The sequence below is a fragment of the Patagioenas fasciata genome, chromosome 20, assembly GCF_037038585.1.
Source record: "Patagioenas fasciata isolate bPatFas1 chromosome 20, bPatFas1.hap1, whole genome shotgun sequence".
Classification (NCBI taxonomy): domain Eukaryota; kingdom Metazoa; phylum Chordata; class Aves; order Columbiformes; family Columbidae; genus Patagioenas; species Patagioenas fasciata.
Window position 1 is genome coordinate 9,797,114 of NC_092539.1, and position 13,721 is coordinate 9,810,834.

The window sequence follows — 13,721 nt, forward strand, 5'->3', positions numbered from 1 at the left end:
TTGAGCTGGACACAAGTCTGGAAAGGGAGCAGGATGAGCTGAGGGGACCCCGGGGGGGACCCTCAAACAAGCCCCTGATGGGACTTGAGGACCCTGGAAACGTGGGGTATGTGTAGGAGCAGAACATGGTGATTATAAACTGGTTTCTTTTTTTTTGTTCTTTCAGCTTTTCTTTCTCTGCGGTTTCTTTAAGCCTTTTGTAAAATGGGAAAAATCTAATAAAGGAGAGGCCGTGGGTCGGGGCTGCGCTCCCAGCCGGGGCTCTGCCCAGCGCCCGGCTCCCTTCGGGACGTGCAGCCGGCTCTCGCTTCAAAATCAATCTCTGCTCAAGTGACTTAGAAATGCCTTTTCCCTGGGGACAGCGACCCACTAAAGCCTTTCATTGAGACACAGTGGGTTTCTGCAGCTGCAGTCCCAACGGGGAAGGGAAGGTGAGCGGGGAGGATGCCGGCCGTGCCGAAATGTGCCGTTCTGCGAAGTTTGGTTCATTTGATCTTAACTGAATCTTTGGGCATAAATCTGTAGAACTTTATTTTATTTTGAGTACTGCGGATGCTGCATCTTTCTGTTGGGAGTAGCTGCTTGGGAGGTGGATGAAGAGGGACGGGGAGATGGATGAAGAGGAGGGACGGGGACATGGATGAAGAGGAGGGACGGGGACATGGATGAAGAGGAGGGACGGGGACATGGATGAAGAGGAGGGAGGCTTTGAGCAGCAGCAGCGTGTGGGGTGGGTGCAGCGAAGGGCAGGAGCGACAGCACTGAAGTCGTGTGTTTTCACATGACGGTGGTGATGGACTTCCATAAAATGAAGAGGACCCCAGTGCTCCATGCAGAAGCAGGCTTGTTAGAGGGAGATTACTCATGCCATTGGCAACAGTGTACTAATAACAGTTTTATTTCGAAGATATGAAGTTGCTTTACAGATATTAAGTCTTCTGGTGCCTCGGTGAAGTGGGGGAATGTGATGAACTGGGTTGACAGCAGGCTCACGTCTGTCCCCCGAGCACAGCCTGGCTCCTCCTGCCCACACCGGGACTGTGATTTTCCTTCAGATTTGTCATGGGACCCGACCCTGCAGGTCGCAGGGGATGGGACCTGAAGTCCCACAAGCCGTTAACCCCCTGCCTGGCCCCACGGTGCCCGTTCTGGAGGGGGCAGGTGAGTTTGCTTTAGCTCTGATGAAAAGGGATCACGTCTGGGATGTGTCTGGAGGGCACCCGGCCCTGTAACACCAAACCTGTCCCCTTGAAGCATCACCGGGATCTTGAGCCTTTTCCACAGGACTGATTCTGGTGGGTCCCACAGTATTGTGGCACATTTCAGGAGAAAAGAGCAGAGAAAAACACCCCACGCTACCCAGCATGGTCTTGGTACGTTGTGAGCAGAAATCATGTTTCCCTTCAGGAGCTGCTGAGCACAAGCCCCCCAAGACATGGTTGATGGTTGGACTCGATCTTGCAGGCGTCTTCCAGCCAGAATGATTTTACAATTCTAAGACACCCCATTTCTCATTAAACCCAGGGGTTTAGCGGCTCCCAGCTGACCGTGCCAAAGCACCAACCTCCCACCAGCCCAGCGCTGTAGCACAAGTTCACGTTCAAGCTGATCCTTCAAATTTACCTCCCGTGCTGCAGATCAGCTTTCCCCCTGCCCCACAGGAAAAGGCTCCCGTTGTCTTTTCAAAGACGGAGGTGAAATGAGCAGTTGCGGGTGCAGTTTGGTGGAAACTGCAGGTTTTTAGGGGCTGCTGCTGGGCTCCATGGCCAGGGCTGGGGTTGGATGCCCGAGCTCCGCTCTTAGTATCATGGCCAAGGCTGGGGTTGGATGCCCGAGCTCCGCTCTTAGTATCATGGCCAGGGCTGGGGTTGGATGCCCGAGCTCCGCTCTTAGTATCATGGCCAAGGCTGGGGTTGGATGCCCGAGCTCCGCTCTTAGTATTGTGTCATCCCTGCTACACATGCCTATGAGCCTCTTTGATTTTTCTTTTTAAGTAGAATTGTGTTTGTGCGTGTAGTTTTCTTTTTTTTTTTAAAGATTTTTAACCGAGAGACAGCAAATTTAATATTTTCTGTGTCTTGGATGTGTTGTGATTTACATTTGATTTTAGGCATAATTAGAAATGCAAGTAGAGCGCTTTGTGTTTTACCTCTGCTTCAACTATTTATGGCATGATATGCAAATGAAGCAAGCTATGAATATTAAAGATTAGAGTATGTTACAAAGTATCACTGTCTTTAATGAGTTGGGTAATGGGCACAGGCTTTGCAGGCTCTTTAATATGGAGGTGTTTTATGTTGTGTGCTGTCTGGGCGGCTCTGCAGCCATCGACGCCGTGTTCGGTTACACCCCGGGAGAGCGGGGCTGTGATTTAAAGCCCCTCCAGCCCCGATGGGCTGCGGGAGGTGGGTGCGATTCCCAAACGTCCCCACGACAAAGGCGGCGGAGGGTGTTGATGGATTATTTCACAGAGGCTGTTTCAGTTCTCGTCTAGGTCAATCCGTTTCATCTGCTGCAGCGTCGTAGATGGATCTGAGAATATGAAAGCGCTCGTCGACCTTTCAAGGTGCTTTGCAGCACTGGGAGGGAATCTTAAACACGCTCCTGCCAAAATGGAGCTGCTGCCTGTAGCCTCACGCAGACCCCACCAAATTAATTTTGCTGTTTCTCACCAGTTAGATGCATTAACACAGAATCATTTCGGGGTTTATTGACACATTTGAAGGAACATTTTATCTACTGGATAGCAGAGCGTTGGGAAGTGGGGCTCCTCGCGTTAACCCTTTCTTGCTGTAGAAGGCTGGACAGCTTGGTTAGCACGGGTTTCTCTCTAAACTGGCACATGGGTTTATCTCCAAACCAGCATTGTGGCTGGAAAAGGGGAAGGCAGCGATGTTTTCGGGCGCTGCAATGCGTGCAGAGATTTCATCCGCGGGTAATCTGAAGAACAAACTTCTGCTGGAGCACCGGGGTCCCCGCGGGATGCGGCGGATGCTGCGGGGGGATGCGGGAGGTGGAGAAGAACCAGCCAGATACCGAAAACAACGGATTCAATGCCAAACGGGGCTTGGGGAGGGTGGGCGGCGAGGAGGGAGAATGAAGCATGCCCCAGGGAGCGTGCTTTTCAGATTGGAGGTATTTAAATTACAAATTTTGATGAGGAAGATTGTCAGCAGTATTCAAAACAGTGCTTAAATTCTTTTGAAACACTGTCGAGCTGTGCTGTGGCAGTTGAAAAGTTTGGCACACAGGAACTTGGCCCAGAAGTCGCTGCTTGGGTTGTTTTTTTTTTCCTCCCTTTAAAACTCAATTCATCTGTATTCAAGTATCCAACATGCTTAGGAAAAAAACCCCACCAGGCTCGCAGTGGTTTGAGTCAGACCCTTGTGTGCAAGCGGAGCTGCAGAACTGCTTGGTCTCTACTATTAGGGGGTTTCCTTGTTGGTTAATGAGCATTAATAACTATTTATAATTCTGCGTTTAAAAAGAAGTCTAATGTTTGTGCTTACCCATAAAAACAACCAGCAAACTAAACTGGGATGTAGAATATGCCTGCGATCCACTGGATTATTAACCCACCTGATGTTTCTGATGGGTGGTTGGGTGTGGGATCAGCTCAGTGTGTTCAGCACATCATGAATGTTGGGGAGACTTTCTTACCTATATATCAAACTTAATATTGTATATAATATATTGTCCGCATATAATCTGTATTATAATGTCATCTCTATATAACGTGATATTCTGGGCTGCAGAGTTGTCTGGGGGTGTTTTAGGGCACGTTACAGAAATAGTCACATTTTGCTTTGGGCAAAATCTCTTGGACCTGTAAATGGGTTTGTTACAAAAGCAGAGAAGTCAGAAAGGAAAAGATGATGTTGAGTTGATGCTGCGATTGTGAGGGTGGGAGCTGGGTCTGCAGGGGGGGTTCTCCCCGGGAAGTGGGGCCAGAGGGAATTGTTTGCTGAATGTAAGCGTTAAATGCGATATATGAAAAATTCGGATCATCTTCTTTGCCCCCATGTCCCTGGGGAAGGTTATTGGGTGGAGGTGACCACTTCACGTCACAAATCTTAACTTTCCCAGGGTTTTTGCTCCATGGCCAGAAAGCTCAGTTTTGAAAGAACACCCTGTGCAATCGAGTATTTGCTTCTATGGGCCTGGAGGTGCAGAGTTAAATGTCTGCAGTATAACTTCCCTTATCTGCAAGCTTATATTTCCATTAAGGATCAAGCTCAGATGCAATTGTAGCTTCACTTTATAGAGTATTAAAAGTTTAATGTATAAATGTCTTCCTTCGCCAGAACTTTTTGGCAGTATCGTTTTCCAGCGCTGAATTCCTACAGAAAACCTGGAGATCCCGATATCTGCAAGGGCCGGGCTGCCCTCGAAGGGTTAATTACGTTATACCTACTGTTTTTTCTTTTAAAGCAGGGAGAATAAGCTGTAGCCAGAAGTAAAAGTCATTAATTTTAAGAGAGAGATGTAAGCAAAGTTTCCTTCCCCTCTGCAGGTTGGTCGGGGTAGGCTATGCAGTAATTGAAAAGTAAAGGCAATTGAATTACAGGCTCCTGTCCAAACCCAGCGCGATTTCTTCTTCTCTTTTTTTCACAAGCTCCATTGCATCAGAACTAGGCAGTATTCCTGATGTTCTCATGTGTGTTAATGCTGACTCACAGACTAACTTGCACAAGAAAAAAAACACACAGGCAGCTCCACCATACTAGGTAATGAGCTCTAGCAAGAAGCGGCGTCTGATGTTTTGTAAGCTGTTTTTAATTGACCTTCTCAGCTATTTACTTTATTTTAAGGCTTTTCTGTTCCGTGCTGGCACGCCGGTAGAACTGAGTCATGCATGTTATATATTGCTCGCTCTGCTGTTGTGTACGAGGAGTGAGGAGAATACAATTGAGCATGGCACTTGTCTTTTTGATGTGTTACGGATGCGAATTAGCGTTTGCGATGGGATGCGGGCGATGCTCGCGGTGCGGAGGGAGCGGGTGCTGTGTCTGGTGGACGGAACTTAGTCGGGGTCCTGAGCTTTTGTTAGATTGCAAGAAATGGATTTCTGCGGAATAATTGTATCTTTTATCTGTGTCTCTCTCCTTTACCCTTTTCCTTGCAGCAACCTGCAAAAAAAAAAATAGATTAAAATGATGCATTTTCTATTTTTGCTTCTCCTTGCTTTGAGAGCTCTTAAAATCAACCATAGATAAGGGGAGAGGGGAAAAAAAGGGGGGGGGGGGGCAGCAAAAAACAACACCTAATTAAAAAATAATGGCAATAACGTGCTTCGCCTTGGCTGAACGGCTGCACTTTTGGAGACGGCAGCGGCGGTGGGTGACCCTGAGCCGCGATGGTGCTGCCGTGACTCACCTTGCAGCAGGACGGAGCCGCCGGGCGCGTCCCCAGGGAGGCTTTATGGGGTCCCCAGGGACGGTTTGGGCGTCCCAAGGGAGGGTTTGGGGGTCCCCAGGCAGAGCTCCCCATCCCCGGGCTGCCCTGCTTGTGGGGCTGCATCATCAGCATTCATTTAATTCACTTTTCCATCTTTATTTCCCCGCCCGAGCCTCCAGGTTTTTACTTTCCGTGCGAACTTTGAGGGTTAGAAAGCAAAGGTGGCTCCGCGTCGGCTGCGTGTGCGTGGTTTGCGTTACCGGGCAATACTTGCAAATTTGGTTCCTGCTAGCTTCATAAGGCAGAAATAATCCTCTTTCCCCCTTTGCCACTGCCCGCTGCACTAAACCCAGGGGGTGTCAGCGCTGCGCGCCGCTTGCCGCTTGCAGCATTTCAGAAAGAAATATTTCGGAGCTGCAGAGACAAATGCTGCAGGAGAGAAGAGGATTCTTGGCATGACTGTCATTTGATTACCAAACTTAACCTTGTTTTCCTTCCCCGTGCTGCGCCGGCACCCGCGCCCGGTGCGGCTTGTGCCCCGTTTCTCTCCCTTCCCCTCGCCGTGGTTTCTCCCCCAAACCCCGATGCGAGCGAAGGGATGCGACTCGTTTTGGGGTGGGGGGCATATTGTTTTATAAATCTCTTTTCTATGGTTCTCTTTCACTTCTTGCTCCCCCGACGCAGATCTGCAGCGCACGGGGGGGCATGCACAGCACGGACCTGAAGTGCGTGTTATTGGAGTGTGTTTAACTCTTGGATGGAAGGCGTCGCAGCAGCTCGGGGAATGGGATTCACCGTCAGCTTTGCGCTTCGCCGTTGCACGTTTTCCTTCGGGCTTATGTAAAAAACGCGTTTCCTTTTTATTAAAAGTGGGGGGGGGGGAATAAAAGCTTGTAGCAAGAGCTGGGTGGGTGACACCGCAGCGCTTGGGGGGACGGGCGGCTTTGGGGCCCCTGCCCTGTGGGGTGACATCCCCCCGCCAGCCTCAAATCCAAGGGTGGGATTTCCCCCCTCTCTCCTCATTTACAGAAGAAAGAAAAGTTTCCTTTGACCCTTTGGGGCCTGCAAGGGCAGGACTTTTCAGCTCTTTTCTTTGCAGGGGTTTTGGCTGGGGGGGTGAAGCCCTTTAGCCGCTTTGTCCCCCACCACGGGTCTGGCTGCCTTTGTCCCTTCCCCAGCTGCCCCCAGCGCCTCTTCTGCTGGAAACTGGGGATTTGAGGGATTTTGGGGGGAACAGGGTGAAGTCTACAAACCTCTGTACCTTGGCTAAAAGAAAAAGACAATTTAAATACATTATCTAATGATTTCTGATAACTCCGAGGGGAGCTCTGATGCCAGCATCTTATTCTAGGCCGGTGCTTTTTTATTATTGTCGCCTTGCCCCAACATTTAAGGCCTTGGAGGAAAATAGTTCAGAAAAGAGCAAACCTGGTTTGGTTTTATTGTTTGTTTGTTTGTTTCTTGCCCAAAGCGCTTGAGCAGAGGATTCGCAAACTCCTGGGGAAGTTGTATCAAATAACAGCTGCATTTTTAATGAGCATCTTGTGACAAAGGCTATGACTTTACAAAAATCGTGCAGACATGTGCAAATTGTCTGGTATATCCAAGAGGTGCAAAAAAAGAGGCTGCGAATAGGAAACAAAATGTTGCTTTGCTTGAATGGTCACGTATCTGAAATGATCGGGAGGGGGTGGTTTTCATGCAGTTTTGTCCCGGTTTTCCCGTTTGGTAGGACGTGTCCATCTCATCATCTGTCACCTGTAGGGCATGGCAGCCCAAAAGGGACTGTAGAGGTTTTGGGTGGCCCTGGGGGCTCCTCCTGCACCCTGGGTGCAGCTCAGCTTGGGAGACGAGTTTGCAAAGCACAGTTGGCATCTGTAACTGCAAAGGTCATTTCTCCTGCAGCACCGTTCTCCCTGTGTCAAATGGACCGAAGGCGTTTCAAACCATCCCAAAGCAGCTTGGTGCTTTGGTTTTGTTGGTGGTTTTCTGAAGCGTATTTAGTAGAGGATATTTTTAAGTTAGACGTTATCAAGTGTTATTGCATTCACTATCTAGTCACAGTGATGTTTTGTTGCTGTTGTTTTTCGGGAACGGGAGGTCGCATGGTGAGCAAGTTCTCCTTGGTTTTCAAGGTTGGTGGGCAGGTTTTCCTTTGCTTTCAAGACAGTCTTCTTTTATTTCTTGGGGCTTTTTAGGGGTTTGGGTAGTTCTTTTGGTTTTGTTTGTTGGTTTTTTTCTGTATTCTGGTCATAAAAAGGCCAGGACAGAAGTAGGAGAAGGAAACAAAAATCCAGCAGTCTTGGCCCACGGTTTATTGAAGCGGTTTGGACTTTTTCAGCTCACTGGTGCGGGTGTCTCCAGGGCAGGGGTCATGAGGGGGCTCAAAGGGGTCCCATGCAGTGCCCCCCCGGCCCCTCCAACTCTAAGGGAGCTCTTGCTGGAAGCAAAGAGGAGGAGATGGATCCTTCTCCACCCATGCTCTGCCACCCGCGTGGCCAAGGCTTCCTTCAGGCTCCCGGGTGCAGAAGTTACATTTCAGCAAAGCACATTTAACAACAGTAATTCTCACAGATCCGGAGTGGATCTGCTTGCCAGGGCGACTCTTCTCCTTCTCCTATGGAGGTTGGCGGTGCTGTGGTTGGAAGAGCTCTTGGGCTTGGTTGTCAAGGTGTCTTCTCCGACCTCCTTGCAGGATGTCACCTTGGTGCCTTAACCTCATCATCACCACCAGCCGGAGATCCCGTTGACCCAACACTGGGTTTGGATGAACTTGTCGAGCTCTCCCGACTCCTCGAGCTCCTGTGCTGGAGCATCACGGCTCTGCTGGGTGCTGGGAGACCACGGGTCCTGTGGGATGTGGAGGTTGCTTGAGGAGCAAAAACCGGCACATTGCCAACCCTGGGTGCTCAGCAGCGCTTCTGCTGCTGTGGCCTCGAACCTAATGCACCAAACATCTACTTGGACATTGGAATTGTGTGATGGGCAGGGAGGGTCGTGCCGGAGCATCCGCCCCATCCCGCTGCTCTTCCCCTGGAAGGACGGCTTCGCCTCTCATCTCTCACATTTTAACTGTGTGTGCCCATCCGAGCGGGGCCATCGAAACAAACCTAAGAGCAATAGCAGAAATAAAAGCGCTCGGGGCGAGGGAGAAGTAAGCAAAGTGAGGCCCCACCCTCTTTCCCAGAAAAAAGCACTAAACATGCTCAATAAATGCGAAGGTAATTTAAAATCTGAATCCAGGAGACAATGTGACTAGGATTTCATTACTTAAGCAAATGGATTTGCTTTTAGTGGATTCAGCCACAGACTGAAAGAAGCTTTCCCCAAGGGGTAAACATTTTTCCTGCCTTTGAAAGGCTTTCTTGTATGGGGCGGGGGGGAAGGCTGGGGGCCAGGAGTAAGGACTGGGGCTGCACGAGCACCTTTATTTTGGGCAGATTTGGGCATTCCCAAAGCTGTGCTTTTGGGTGGGTGGTTTTGAGGAGCCCGTGGCGTGGGGTGGGGGTGCAGGGGGACGCTGGGGGGTGCAGGGAGATGCTCTCATCTCTTCTTCCATCCGCAGGAGTTAACCAGCAGCAGTGCCAGCTCTGCAGACTGTTTGGAATAGTTTAAATGCTTTGACACTCTGGATGTACTAGATGGCAGGGGAGGCAGTTTACAGCGTAATTCATATGCAAAACTGCACTATAAATTTAAAACCTGTCTCAGTTGCCGTGGCACCACTAAGCATTTCATCAGCATACAGTACAGTATTTCTGCCATCTTTGTTTGCATTGCAGTGACTCATCAAAAGTCTGTCTTGTACCAACACTGAGAGCATTCCTCTGGCACTGATATTTCTCTGTTTTTAAAGCTTCGGTTTGAAACTGGCATTTACTTCAGGTCCCTAATCAAAGGGCTCTATTCATTGCAGAGAGCAGCCTGAATGTTAATCTGCATCCGGCCTATTCATTTGGATGCTGTGCGCTGCCGGGGAGATTTGACTTGGTAAAAGCTTGAGCTGCAGCAGATACAAACGCAGGGTTTGATACTATATTTTATTTATCCCCCCCCGAGCGGTCGCCGGTGCTGCTGACAGCGGCCGGGGGACACGGGGGGACGCGGATCCCTCCGGCGAGCGGTGCCACCGAAGGTACGTTCGCCTCTGCCGCCGAAGCCACCGGGAACTTCTCGCTCGGGAGAATTTTTTTGAACCATGCAGATACAATTAAATTGGCTCTGAGTGTGTTCCCTTTTCTTCCTGTTACCCCGTGGCCTTGCAGATAGGACTTTTTTTCTCTCCCCAGCAGTGGGAACAGAGCAGCTCTTTGTGGGTTATTATTTTCTTTTTTGGAGGAGATTTTTTTTTTTAATCTTTCTCAGATAAACTTCTCTTTTTTCTTTAATGTTGTTCTTAGGAGCGTTCAGTACTGGTTAACCATAGTTTTGCTTCAGTAGCATTTGAGGCAAACAGGATTTTAAATCCGGACTCTTGCGTGAAGCTCGGGGAGGGACGGGGAGGGTTTGGGCTCCAGCCGGTGCCGGTGAATCCGCGGTGATTTGGAGTTCGGCGCACGGGCTGTGCTGCCGACACCCGCCCCGCCGGGGCTCGGGGGTCGTGGCTGAGCTCACTGCGACCCCCAGGCTTGATTTGCTGCGTGGAAGGAGGAATTATCCCCATGGCCCAAAGGTACAGCCGGCCTGGCCGGGCGGCCGCGGGGGATGCTGAACCGGGGGGTGCCGAGCCGGAGCCGTCACCTTGAGCCCGGTGTGCGGTGACCCAGGGGGTCCCCGTGCCGCTGGGCTGTTGGGGGTGATTCCGGGTGGGGGGGTCCCCCTGCCCCGCTTTGGCTTTAGGGGAGAAAAATAAGAAGACAACTTGGTAGGCGGCTCGCTGCGGCACGTTGGTTTGTTTTATTGGGGCTCAAATATCTGCCTTAATTTGGAGATAAGCCTCGTTTTGTTGGAGGATAAATCTGTTGAGAAGGGGTTTAACTGTTGAAATGCTCCCTCTTTCTGGTGCGAATGGGAAGATTGCTTTTCAAAGTGCTTTTTCCTGGGAGCTGTCGCTCCGGCAGAATCCTGTATTTATTTCAGGCAGAATGGCACATTGTTTTATAAATATCTTTTCTGTAGTTTCAACATAGCTACTGGTTGTTGTGTTTCTTATATAATGCTACCGGAGATTTGTCTGACTATCTTATGTTTGCTGTGCTGTTCGCTCCTCTCCCGTTACCGTTCAGATTTTCCTGCATAAAGTAAAACCCCCGGGGGAATAAATCAGTGGTGCTGGTTTGAACAGACCACAGCTTGAAGAAAATACTCGCGTTTTTTGGAATATCCCTTGCCATCCACCAACAGCGTTTCCAACATTGTTTGAAAACATGGATAAGTAATTTTTACAAGCAATTGCTTTTCTGCGTGGGCTCTCAGAGCTCGGCTTCGAGCCTTTGATGTGGGGTGAGGTGGGTTCCTGTGCTTCGGTGAACTGTCTAAAAACGCTGTGCCTCTCTCCCTGCCTTCTCCTCTCTTTCAGATGTGCCCTACTTTGGATATTCCTGCATTGAATGTCTGAGGAGCTCCAGCCGATCCTGAGCCATGTCGCAGATGTTGCACATAGAGATTCCCAACTTCGGGAACACCGTTCTGGGCTGCCTGAACGAGCAGCGGCTGCTGGGGCTGTACTGCGATGTGTCCATCGTGGTGAAGGGCCAGGCCTTCAAGGCTCACCGGGCAGTCCTGGCCGCCAGCAGCCTCTACTTCCGAGACTTGTTCAGTGGGAACAGCAAAAACGCCTTTGAGCTGCCGGGAACCGTCCCCCCCGCTTGCTTCCAGCAGATCCTCTCCTTCTGCTACACCGGGAAGCTGACCATGGCGGCGAGCGAGCAGCTGGTGGTGATGTACACGGCGGGTTTCCTGCAGATCCAGCACATCGTGGAGAAAGGGACGGACTTGATGTTCAAGGTCAGCTCTCCTCACTGTGACTCTCAGACCACCATGATCGAAGACCCCAGCTCGGAGCCGCAGAGTCCCTGCAACCAGCTGCAGTCGGCCTCGGCGCCCTACGTCATGTCCCCCTCCATGCCCATCCCGCTCCTCACGCGCGTCAAACACGAGAACCTGGAGCTGCAGGCGGCCCTGCCCGGCAAGCGGCCCCTCGAGCCCGGCGCCAGGGAGGGGACAGCTGCTGGTGGCCCCAACGCCGCTCCCCTGAAGCTCTCCCGTGTCTCCTACTATGGGATGCCCAACCTGGCCACCCTCATCCCCAACGTCCAGCAGGTCCAGTACTCGCAGGGGGAGCGGACGAGCCCCGGCGCCAGCAGCATCCCCACCACCGACAGCCCCACCTCCTACCACAACGAGGAGGACGAGGAGGACGACGAGGCGTACGACACCATGGTGGAGGAGCAGTACGGGCAGATGTACATCAAGTCCTCGGGAGGCTACTCTGGTAATGGGCTTCTCGCTCCTTGGGTTTTCTGCTCTCCTTCTGTGCTTGGTCCTTCTCCACCCAGCACAGGGAGTTTGGGGCTTGTTCAGCGGTATTTTGGGGGTCTCCGTTTGGTTATTCGTATAGCAGAAAGTGGCGCACGTGGTGGGCTCGGTGCTGGTGCCTGGGTATGGCGGGGGTTCCTCGTCTCAGACACACAGTGTGAACTGTGGGGTTGTCCTGTGCAGGGACACGAGTGGGACTCGATGATCCTGGTGGGTCCCTCCCAACTCAGGACATGGTGTGATTCCTCAGGCCAGCACCCCATGGCCCTGTGCATTTTGGGGGCTCAGACTGAGGAGCAGGGGCTCAGGACCAGAGGGGGAGATGCTCAAGGAGTCGCTGCAGGTGGAACTCAGAGCATCCCGCGCAGGGCCTGGCCCAGGAGCTGCAGGGGGCTGTGCTGGAGCTTTGATCTGCGGTCTCTCCCCTGGAGGGACATCTCCACCGGCCCTGGCAGCGCGGAGCATCCTCTGCCTGGAGCTGCTCTGCCCGCCAGTTCTGCACTGGTATTGCTGGACCGATTTTGCAAATATTTAACTGTTGTTTGTTGGAGAGCTGCCGTGCTTTCCCAAAAGGCATTTGATTTTATTCTTAAGCAGGGGAGATGATTTGACAAATATGACCAGTTCTGTCACTTAAAACCAGGCTTTCCCTACTACTGAGAGTGGGTTCATCCCCATATACCAACCCATCCCAATCCGTTCCATCCCATCCCAGTGTCCCCTTGGCGTGTCCTCCTGCCAGGCACCAAGCAGATAAGCAATATTTTCCAAGCATTTTCACCAAGCCATGTGCAGAAGGGGGAGAGCACACTGCTAGAAATGTTACTCTTTTATTATTAGATATATTTGCTGAGGAAAACAGACAAGCCGGTTGTGGACGATGAGCCTCTAAAGCCCATCTGCTCTCTCTGCCGTGCTTCACATCTCAGTGCTTGGTCCAAAATGGGTGAGGGGGAGCAGGATCGGGAGATGGGGACAAGGTTGGGGTCCCCTCCGTGGCTGCCCCCCCGGCAGGAATGGGGCCCTGGTTGCCAAGGCCGAGGGAAATCAGGCTGGTTTCGGGCACGCTGCTTTTGGGTTTATTTTGCTTTGCGCTTCCCCACTGTAGAGCACACGGTGACCCATGTGGGTTTGCCGTGAGCGTTATTCCTCGGAGCGGTGGGATTATACCCTTGGACACACGTTTTCCTTCGCTGTCACAGGACCAGTTCACGCAGTAACAGAACAGAAGGAGGGCAGGACCAGCCCCGGGATGGGGCAGGCAGCAGCTATTCACCTGTATCTAATTCTGGTGGTGTGGGAGTTGTTCCCGGTGGAAAAGGGAAAATCCGAGCAGGTTTCTTGGTTGTCACTGGAGATCCAGCCCTTGTGCTGGAGCCGGGCATCTCACAGCAAAGCTTTCCTGCTTGTTTTCCGTAGGGAATAGACTTGACCCGTGTCACGATGCCAAGGAGCAGGTGGGGAGCACAGCGCTGCTGTAAGGCTCTAATATACCACATTTCTGCTAAAATCTCTCTTCCCCACCAGCACGCTTCAAGGGAGTTTCCTGTTTTAAATAAGCCAGCTATAGTATCAGGCTTCCTGGAAAAGCGGGCACACAAAAAAGAGATTAAAAAAAATAAAACCTAAGCTATTCCATTATGGTTTGGACTTGTACAGCTAACTGTGTTTTAATTACTCGGGATAAACTGTACCCTCAAAAGGTGCAGAATAATAAAACCATAAGATGGAAGAGAGAAGCCAGCTAATCCCGCTCCTGGCATGTAGATCCTGACAGCCTTACAAAGGCCTGGGGGATGGGGGAGCCCTTTAAAATAGTGATTGCCAAGGTTTCCAAGAGCCCCGTT

At 51.2% G+C, this 13,721-nt stretch overlaps 1 protein-coding gene across 3 annotated transcripts in view; it reads left to right on the forward strand.

The window, feature by feature from the left end:
* NACC2 (NACC family member 2) overlaps nt 1-13,721 on the forward strand; it is a 52,480-nt gene that overhangs the window by 24,433 nt on the left and 14,326 nt on the right. Inside the window, exons 1-2 of one of the 3 annotated variants that reach the window (XM_071817241.1) lie at nt 9,474-9,532; nt 10,916-11,830. In XM_071817241.1, the coding sequence (XP_071673342.1) occupies nt 10,978-11,830 (853 nt within the window). In that variant the 5' untranslated portion in view covers nt 9,474-9,532; nt 10,916-10,977. Of the gene's footprint in view, nt 1-9,473; nt 9,533-9,876; nt 10,070-10,915; nt 11,831-13,721 lie in introns of those variants that run through there. The other 2 variants (XM_071817240.1, XM_065853729.2) reach the window with 2 other exon arrangements.